General features: G+C 36.6%; 1 protein-coding gene across 4 annotated transcripts in view; it reads right to left on the bottom strand.

Moving 5' to 3' along the window:
• Smg1 (SMG1, nonsense mediated mRNA decay associated PI3K related kinase) overlaps positions 1-10,541 on the bottom strand; it is a 103,352-nt gene that overhangs the window by 26,131 nt on the left and 66,680 nt on the right. For all 4 annotated transcript variants that reach the window (XM_023704659.1, XM_004644488.3, XM_023704662.1 and 1 more), the window contains 11 exons: positions 10,223-10,343; positions 9,510-9,758; positions 8,525-8,809; positions 7,270-7,414; positions 6,907-7,045; positions 5,077-5,307; positions 4,789-4,966; positions 4,150-4,311; positions 3,429-3,646; positions 2,740-2,894; positions 679-901 (listed from right to left, as the gene is read on the bottom strand). In XM_023704659.1, coding sequence (XP_023560427.1) covers positions 679-901; positions 2,740-2,894; positions 3,429-3,646; positions 4,150-4,311; positions 4,789-4,966; positions 5,077-5,307; positions 6,907-7,045; positions 7,270-7,414; positions 8,525-8,809; positions 9,510-9,758; positions 10,223-10,343 — 2,106 coding nt within the window. The remainder of the gene's footprint in view (positions 1-678; positions 902-2,739; positions 2,895-3,428; positions 3,647-4,149; positions 4,312-4,788; positions 4,967-5,076; positions 5,308-6,906; positions 7,046-7,269; positions 7,415-8,524; positions 8,810-9,509; positions 9,759-10,222; positions 10,344-10,541) is intronic.

Here is a 10,541-nt window from a genome sequence, read left to right as displayed (position 1 = left end):
AATATGCAGAATAGGTTTCACAACAATTACAGGTGAAGCAGTCGCTATCCAAATTTCCAAAATGTTTTAGACTTCATGGTTTTTCAGACTCTGGAATACTTTTGCATTAATTTCAACCACTCAGCATCGCTAATCCAAGTATATAAAGCATTACACCAAAGTTTTGATGTCAGGTTTTAGATTAGGGATGCTCAATGAGTACTTCTAAAAAATGTTATTATACATAAATATTTTGTTATAAATACTAATAAGTTAAACTATAAAAGCAAAAGATTTAGTTTCTTGTATCTCTTTTGAGACAGACAACCCCTACCATATACTCTTTTCTGGTAGGGACCCTCCATAAGCAGCGGCCTTTGCCACTACCTCCCCATTTTTGCTCAAAATCAACAACATGCTTTTCCCTGCATTTGTTTTTAATTATTTGAGACAAGCTCTCACTATTATAGCCAGCCTGGCCTCAACTTCATGCCAATCCTCCTGCTTAAGGGCTGGGATTACAGGCGTGTACCAATATGCCTGGATCTACATTTCTTGGAGTCAGTCAGTCACAGGCTGCCTTTCATGGGTTTACAAAAATGTTCTCTTATGTTCTCTATAAAGAGAATCCACTTACTCTAATTTTGTACCTCACAGGGAATTTTTCTATTTTAGTAGTGTTCTTGAGGCCAACTGTACCTCTTTAAATGGAATCCAGCTGCTTCCAGGCTTTGCAGGGTTTGATGGAGTCTTCAGTTTTTCAAGTGCGTTTTCAATAGCATCACCATAGTTATCCTGAAACCACTTTTCATGAGGTGTCTCTGCAGGGGCTGCTGTGATACTCCTTACGTGCTCCAGAGCGAATACAATCGGCTTCATTAAAGCTGTGTGCTTCTCCCGCATAATGGCAATTTTCTCTTCTCTGATCAGAAAAATTTATATTTAGAAATTTATTAATTAAAGTTTATAGAAACATGGGACAATTTAAGTGGATAACATATGAATAAATAAAAGAATCAGAGAAAAAGTATAGAGTAATAAAATATTGGCAAAGTAACTTCTATAACACTATAAAAAATATCCAGCACATAAGCAGCAGCTTTTCTTTTCAAGGAGTTATGTGGGACAATAGGGTATCTACAAGCGAAATACTCAAAATGGGTCACAGAATTAAGATAAAACTATAAAACTTTTAGAAGAAAACAGATGGAAAGGTTTAATGATCCTAAGTCTAGATACTGCACCAAAATGAAGTGTAGCTTAGAAAAAAAAAAAAATCAAAATTAAAACCTCTATGCATTGGCTAGGTATGGTGGCACACACCTGCAATCCTAGCACTAATAGGCTGAGGCAGGAGGATCACAAGTTTAGCCCACCTGGGACAACTTAGTAAGAATCTCAAAATTTAAAAAAAAAAACAACAAAACAAAAAACAAAAAACAAACCATAGTTAAGGGCATTGGGTATGTAGTCAGTGTGAAGGCCCTGGGTTCAGTGAACATTACCACCAAAACGACAGATAGATAGATAGATAGATAGATAGATAGATAGATAGATAGATAGATTGATAGATAGATAGGACAGATAAGTTAGATAGATATACACACACGCACACACACTCACTCACACTCACACAGAGATAGGTAGGCATTAAAAGATATTACCAAGAGAGGGAAATGACAACCTATAAATACAGAAAGTACATCCAAATCATTAAACACAGTAATGGATGGGGCTGGGGAGATGGCTCAGTAGAATAAGCACTTCCCTGGCAAGTAAGTACAAGGGCCTGAGTTCAATCCCCGGTTCCGCAAAAAAATTAAAAAATAAACACAGTAACAACCCAATTGAAACTAGGCCAAAAGGTTAGAGATGTTGTACATCAGTGGTACAGTGCTTGCCTAGTATGCATGAGGCCCTAGGCTTGATCCCCAAGACCACCACCACCACAGCCAAAAAAAAAAAAAAGACAAAAGATTTGAGCTGATTTTTTTTCAAAGAAAGTACATAAATGTCCAATCCCTGTCTCTGTCTCACACAGATGCTCCAAACCACTACTCATTAGAAAAATAAAACCAAAATGAGATACCATCAATAATTAAAAAATAAAAGCAGCCAGTACTATCAAAGAAAAACTAGAACCATTATGCACTGCTTTTGGGAATGTAAAATGGTATAGTCACTGGAGAAAGTATGTCAGTTTCTCAAAAAACTAAATACAGTACTGTCGTATGATCCAGCACATTTACCATAAAATGATTCAAATTAGACACTAGACACTCATACACAACTATTGAGAACAGCATTCATATAGTCAAAATGCACAAGCAACCCAACCACTCACTGACAGATGAATGGGTTGGTAAAATGTTACAATAAAATAGCCTTTAAAGGAAATGAAATTCTGATATACTACAACATGAATGAACCCTAAAAACATTATGCCAAGAGAAAAAAGCTAGACACAAATGGACAAATGCTACAGAATTTCACTTAATAAGGTATTTAAAATAGGCAAATTCATACAGAAAGAATAGAGGTGACCAGCGAATGACATTAGGGGGGAAGGAAAGATTAGTACATAATGAATGCAGAGCTTTTGTTTGGGATAGTAAGTTCTAGACAATGGTGATGGCTGCACAACAGCATGAATGTATACAATGCCATTAAATGGGCCAATAAATTTTGTTATGTAGATTACCACATTTTTTTAAAAAAAGAGGCAGCTTCACATTTTGAGTAAAACGAAAGAAAACACACTTGCGTAAGGTATTGTTGTTCTGGACTCTCTTCACCTCGTCTTCAAGCTGTTGAATTCGTCTCAGGACATACATGTGTTGCTGCAACAAAACTCCCAGCCAGAGTTCATCCCAGAGAACAGTGACCCTGCGCAGCTCCGCCACAAGCATCTGAACCTGTGTACATTGTAAATCCAAACAGTTCATCTCCAACTTTGCTTCCAGCACAATTCTTCAAATACTGGACATCTCAAGTTAAATGTGTATACTTTTGTAATTACTCAATTAGAGAACATTGACTAGTGTTTTTTTTTTTAATTAAAAAAATCTTTTATTATTTATTTGATAAAGGGTCTCACTACACAGCTCAGACTTGTAGTGATCCTCATTTCTCAGCCTCCCCAGGGATGGGATTACAGGCGTGCGCCACCACATCTAATTTCGGAGGCGAGCACAGCATGAGGTACCAGGAATGGAACCCAGGTCCTTGCACTTGCCAGTCAGGGACTTAAGATCACCAAGCTATCTTCCTAGCCCCCCTGACTAGTGATTTTATTCATACAAACTGATAAAACCATTCCTGATTTATTCAGAAAGCGTTAGTTCTAAAATACTTCATAAGTTTTTGAATTTTATTATTTTAGGCCTTTGCCTAAGGTAAAGGAGACGGGCATTGTAATAAAATCTATTTTAGAAAGTTGAATCGTGTACCTGTAAAACCATAGTTGGATTTGCAGAGGACAGCTTATCTACAATTTTGCTGTAGCAATCCTGCATCATTGCTTGGTCTTCATTTAATCCACTTTTTGGTTCATCCTTACTGCTATCCTGGGAAGTAGGGGGACTTCCCCCTTCACATTCAGAAACCATTAATTCTTCTCCTTGAATGTTTCCAAGTAAAGTTGGAATTGCAGAGGAAAACTTATTCCCTACAGTGAAATGGGAAAACAGAATACTTCGAATATTTTTCCCATGCACATACTGAGTTGGGGAAAACTTGGACAATCTATTGCACTCTAGAGTATCTCTCTAACTGCTTTCTGTACATTAAGGAGACGAAAGATGATAGCTAATCTGCATTTTTACAAGTTCAATTTTCATGTTTATGAACATTATAAATTAATGGAAGAAACTTAAGGCAAAATATGACTAAATCTCTAACAAATAAAATATCCTTCCAGCCAAAGAATGGAGTTTGGTCTGTCATTTACAGTTCTGAATCACTCCATTTTTTCTTGACTTGCACAGGTTATTATTATAAAGACTGAAGACATGTTTCAGTACCAGATACACAGCAGTTACCCCTTCCCCCTTAATAAATGATAATTACTACTACAAATACTACAAACTCTATCAACTCTTTAATACAAAGCTCAAAAGACTTAAAATTAATGGTAAAACAATTTATACTGAGTACTGTAATACTGCATACCTGAAGCTTGAGATTCACTACTAAGTGATATGGTTCCCACTATTGCAGGATACAGTATGAGATGTGGGGAATCTTGAGCCACACGACAGAGGAGGTTACAAATACTTTGGCGCACATATACCTCAGGGTGGTTTAAGCGTGAGAAAAGCTGCGGAATAATTCCTTTAGGGAAAGAAGGTTACTTTTTAAGGGCTTCAAAGTTCTCCCCATGATAACAAACAACCATATACAATAGCTCTTGATTTGCAAGACTAGCTATAGTACAGAGCTGTATTCAAAGTCCAAAGCAATCCAAAGTGTTCTAAAGAACTGTATTTCCTGTGAATGCCTACAAAGAAGGCAGACACAAATTTCCAAGAGTATACAAAATCCTTTTAAATTTATTTTCACCATTCTCTCTAAAATTCACTTGTATATAAAAAGCTCCTGTTTTATCACATTCTCATTCTCCAAAAGGTGGGAGGGAAGGTTTCTGTTATATATAAAAAAGCAGTTTACAGTATGCTATGAACTAACATGGCTATATTTACACACTCAAAACATAAACATGAAGGAAGTTTTCTCAGTTTGGTTGTTTTACTGTCTTATGTATTCCAGTCAAAAACAGTATTTACTAAGATATTTTAGTTAGGCCATCACCTCTCCAGGGAGCAGTAGGTGTTGTTTCCAAGCCATGCTCCAGATACTGCCGGAGCTCACCAGCATGCTTCACCAACAACCTGAGCAGACGCAATGTGGCCATCACAATCACATCATCAGTGCTCTGCTCCACTCTGTGACTTAAATGTAGCCTAGGGTCATCCTCATCTAAAGGAATCTAAGAATCAAAGTTGAGGAAGAAATAAAAAAATCAAAGTAATTCAGTGTACTGCTTTCATTTACTAGAGAAAAGGTTCCAAATAATTTTTGTTAGAACATGCTACCTACTTGACCAGCATTGAGTTTAAGGAAAGTAAAATATGCACTGCATGACAGTTTGTACAGGCTGAAGATTCTATCTACAACCTTCCTCCACACTTTAATAACTCCTTCTGTCGCACTCTCGTCAAGTTCTGAAAGCCATGGGCAGCTTGATATTAACTGACGCCAGATAACATCAACCATGTCATCCTCCTCATTATCTTCATTCTCTGTTATCTGAAGTGTTATATCTTCATCCTAAAGAAAAATTGGGCATAAAAGCTGTTTACAATAATAAAGTGATAGGACAGTATGACTTGAATGAGATGAAAAAAATTTTCTCAAAAAAAAACCCAAAAAACAAAAAACATTTTTCTCACTTATGAAAGACTATACCACATTACTAATGTTACACATATCAACGTCAATAGGCTTCTCTTTATGCTTACATACTAAGGCAGCCTATAGGAAAAAATACAAGAATCTAAGCAGAGATTTTAAGACATTTTTTTGGGGTTTTAAATGTTTCCATATTGTACTATTTTTTCTACATAAAAATAAGTAAAATGGTTCCTAAGTTTGAGGTTGAAAAAACACAGATTTTTTTTTTTTTTTTGTGCAGGGTCTCACTACACAACTTGAAGTCATAGTGACCCTCCTGTTTTCAGCCTCCCCAACACTGGGAGTATAGGCGTGTGCCAGCACGCACACACAGAATTTATGAAATAGATCTTATTCTATTTCTAATACTGCACATGCACTAAAAACAAGTTTTAGTAAAGATTTATTTACACCATTCTTTAGAACAAGAGCTCCATGAGCAGAGAGCCTGGCAAATAAAACTCTGCCACTGCAGACTGCCACCAAATAATAGTTACAGAATGATTTGGAGGGTGGGGGGAGTGAACGTCACAACTCATCTAGTGTGTTTTCCATTTTAGTTGTTTATCAAAATTACCTGGTAAACTTATACACACACGGGTCCCATTCAGAATCTCAGTGTAGGAGTTCATGGACTAGAATATTTTTAAAAGTTCCCAATACCTCAGGTGGGAACTATGTTTCCCTTACTGGTACTAAGGATAACCTAAGGCCAGCAAACCCTAGGTATGCACTCTGCTGGGGGTCAGGGAGCTAGTTCAGTAGAGTGCTTGCCTGGCATGCACTCTGCCTCTGAGGTACATTCCTACCCCAGACCCTAATTTATGATGGCTGATTTTTTTTTTTTTTTTTTTTAAACTGGGAATTGAATTCAGGACTTTGTGCTTGCCAGGCAAATGCTGTGCTGCTGAGTTATTGCCTCAGCCCTCAGTTATGATTAGGAGAAATTGAAATCTAATTTTATTTTGTATTTTTTAGGGAAGGGTCTACAGGATGTTCAGGGTCTCATTACTAGATTGGACTCATAGTGATCCGCCTATTTATAGCCTACTAAGAGCTGGGATTACAGGTGCATGTCACCACACCCAGTGTCAATTTTCGCCCAGTTTCAACTGCCATCTCAGCGTGCCCTGGGAGCAGGGCCGGCATGGCAGGCCCGGGGATCAGCCCTGGCCCCTGAGCCTGCTTGCAGGTGATTTAATCTGCTGAGCTATTTGGCTGGCCCTTACCTCTTTTTGATAGGATCTGGACATGACTTTAAATCAAAGAAATGACTTAACTTCTCAATAAATTACAGGTTTACAAAAGTAAAACTTACTTGCAACTTGAAATTCAATTTTTTTGCCAGCAAGAATTACCTAAACCTCATTTAATATTTAATTAAGTACATGCGCCCATTTCCTTAAAATCACTGACATGGAAGAACATCCTTATCACTACCTCACTTACACATTATATCATACATATTTTCCTTGCCTGAATTCCTGCTGGCCGACACACAGCCTGTCCAAGAATTCCATATATTCTTTCTTTCTCTTCTTCCGTTACAGTGTCTGGAAGCAGATTTTGAACTTCAGATTTTTCTCTTGGCAACAGACGAACACCTTCTCCCTGACTATTAAAATAAACAAGTTATCAAATATTTTAGCTACTTAAACTTTAGCAAATTAGTGGACATTTATCAATTTATTATTGATGGCAATTTTTTGTGGTACTGGAGGACACACATACATGCTAGGCAAGGATTCTGCATGGAGCTACATAACCCACCATTTTGTCAGATACTTTAAATTGCCACTTTGCAATGCATTAATAAGTTACACATTGAAACTTACATACCTGGCATTGTCAACCACCTTCCTGCCCCACCTATAAGCCCAACTAGCCAATGCTGCCCAAGATTTGGCTACTTCAGGTGCTTGTACTGAAGATAGGTGGTATAACTGTCCCAAAATGAAGTCGGGTTCTCCAACTCCAATATGTACTGCCATGATAAAAGAAAAAAATAACTTAGCATACTCATAAATTTCTAATGTCATTCCCATGAACACTTAAGGTCTTTATTCTCTACAGGTAATCAGTAAGTACCATAATATTACTGTACAGTTTGGTAAAACATAATTACTTAGCTTCCCAAGCAAACTTAAATTAGCACCTACAGAACACATAAAGGTCTTTAATGATACTGAACTGATAGTTCAAGTATCAGACATGCTATTAACAATGTTCTATATTCTGCATCTAAGTATCTTTTTCCTCATGACTAGATCCATCATTTTTTTTTTTTATTTTTAAGATTCATTTTAAACATTCTGCCAAAAATACTGCTTCGGTGATAGTTATATCATCTCATCTAATCAGAAACTCGAGACAGAGCAAAAGTCCTTTTTCTATTTTGGAGAATAACTGCTCACTATAGTTCCTTTGCCAAAATTTATAATGATAATAGTCCTTCCCTTAGCCATTTAAGGACTGATAACCACATACAATACAGTTATTTTGTAAGACCAGTATCAGTAATTAAAATTTTAGGTATCAGAAAAACATTTAAAAGTCTATTTTAATGCCTTAACAAAGAGATTAGTTATCTCCTTAACTCTAAATAATACATAAAACACTGATTGGGGGGTGGGAGTGTAGCTCAGATGTGCAGCACTTCCTCAGCATGTGCAAGGCACTGGGTACAAATACTAAAAAGAACTAAAACTACACTAAATAAACTGAAAGTCTGCTAACTTTGTTTCTAGCTTAGTCTTCCTGTAGTTTCTGTCAATACCAAAAGGAACATAGGCTACTATTTTATATCTTAGTCCTCTTGCTGTGAAGTGATACTTCAAGCTACAGGGACAAAAGCTTATCAACACAAATGTTTAGGTCACAAAAGTAACTTAAATCTTAAAGATTGGATGTACAGTATTATATCTTAAATGTTTTGGTTACTGTCTGTAAACAATATAATGTAGTAGCTTCTTTTTTTTGCCTACTACACCTTCAAACACACTTTTTGTGGCAAGTTATAGCCAGTATAGTACTGTAATTTTTTAAAGTTCTAAAATTAGTATTTTTAAAGGTAATAAAAGAAAATAAGTCATACCTGTAGACTCGCTTTCAATCCGAGGATATTCCTCTTCCATTGTATTGACAGATGGCAGTTCTACCAAAGTGAGTATGTTTTTAGATAAAGTGGAAAGACCTGAGAAGTTCTGTTGTTGCTGAGCTCTATAAACCTGTTTCAGCTGTCCTGAAATTTCTTTCCATTCTGCCTGGATCCATTTAGCCAGCGTAAGAATTGACTTAGCAACTGCATACTCAGCTTTCACAGACTTACAGAAAGATATAGCACAAGAACTCAACATTTCCATTGCATGTGTTGACTGGCCTAGAGAAATCCAAAAGCAAATTCGACATTAACCTTGAAAGCAAATGATTGAAATGTATTTCAAAGTAAAAGAAACGTTTGGTTCTAAAATCAAGTAAGTTTAAGGAGGGAACAGTGGTAAACATCCATAATTCTAGCACTAGAGTCTGAAGTAAGAGAACTGTCCGAGAGTTCAAGGCCAGAGGTACACAGTGATGTCAAGGGGCTCGGGAAATAGCCCAGTGGAATAAATGCTTGCCTGGCAAGCACAAGGGCCTGAGTTCAACCTCCAGTTCTGAAAAAAAAAAAAAAAAAATCTTTGCCTGGCACAGTGACATCAAAACTAGCCTAAACTGGTTGACAGCTAGACATTGTCTCCAAAAAAAGTTAACTTAATTTATCTAATTATTATTATTATTATTTTTTTTTTTTGGCGGAACCAGGGATTGAACTCAGGCCCCCATCCACCCGGAACCCCAGAGTTAATTTAAATATTAAAAGTTCAATAATTTCTGAAATCATTTATATTCATATAATAAAACTACTTTTAGAAGGATTGAATTACAGATAAATAAATTACATATGACTCATTCAGGAAGCAAATATTATGCAGTATCTGTAAGTAATCAACTTTTCTATTACCACCTTACAGCACAGACAGTTAATGCTCACACACAGGATTTTCTTTTTACTTATACTAACTGCAGTTCATTTTACTAACCTGCTGTATACAGCAATTTGGTTTTTTCAATATCAAGTTCCGGTCCCCATTTTTCATCCACTTGACCTTGAGTTGACAGCTTCTTAAAATGATGGACTAAGTCCTGGGCAGTGGTGGTCTTTCCCAGCCGAACATCACTGCACTGTGCTAGCAGTCTTGTTGCAAGTGATACATTCCCCCGTTTTCTAGCAAATTTTGCTGCCGTTAAACCTAACTCCATGAGATGACTTCTAATTGGGACTGTTTGCTCTGGAGAGAGGAAAATGTTTTATTAGTCCCCAATTAAGGATATGGAACCATAACTTTCATAAGCTGCCCAAAAAAAAAAAAATGTAAATTACACCCACTTTTAACTATCCACTTAGAAAAACAAAAATAAATATTCAGCAAAGGTAAGTACTTTATTTTTTGGTGGAACAGGGGATTGAACTCAGGCCCTTGCGCTTGCCAGGGAAGTGCTTATTCCACTGAGCCATCTCCCCAGCCCCAAGGTAAGTACTTTAAGAGTAACAGAAAGCAAATCAGTAACTGCCTGAGAGAGGGAGAAGATGACTGAAGAACTGGTATAAGGAAAATTTGCAGAAGTGAGACACATTCTGAGCTATGTGAGAGCTGGTATTTACACAAGCAAGATGTGCTAAACCTCACCAAACTGCATGCTTTAAATGTATAATGTGCATCTCAATAAAATTAATTTCCAAAAGGAAAACTACCTTTAATTTTCTCCAATAACTGATTCTGGTACATGGTATATCTTAATGCCTGCATCCATGGCCTCACATCATGTTGCTTACATGAACGCAAAGCTTCACTGAAGAGAGGAATAAGACAGTCCTGTCAGAAAAACAAAGATCCCTTAATGTAAAACAAGATTTACAAGATTCTTATGTTTGTAGAAGTACATTAACAAGTCTAAGCTTCTAATAAAGGTCAGCTACCTCCAAACAACTCCAGTTTTTATCAACTAAACTATCCATTTCCATCTTTTATCTTTTTATTTTTATTATTTTATTTTTATTTTTTTGGCGGAAC

Source organism: Octodon degus, unplaced genomic scaffold, assembly GCF_000260255.1.
Source record: "Octodon degus isolate 3935 unplaced genomic scaffold, OctDeg1.0 scaffold00200, whole genome shotgun sequence".
NCBI classification, from domain to species: Eukaryota; Metazoa; Chordata; class Mammalia; order Rodentia; family Octodontidae; genus Octodon; species Octodon degus.
The sequence above is the reverse complement of the archived record's forward strand: the minus strand, read 5'-3'. Positions and strand labels throughout refer to the sequence as shown.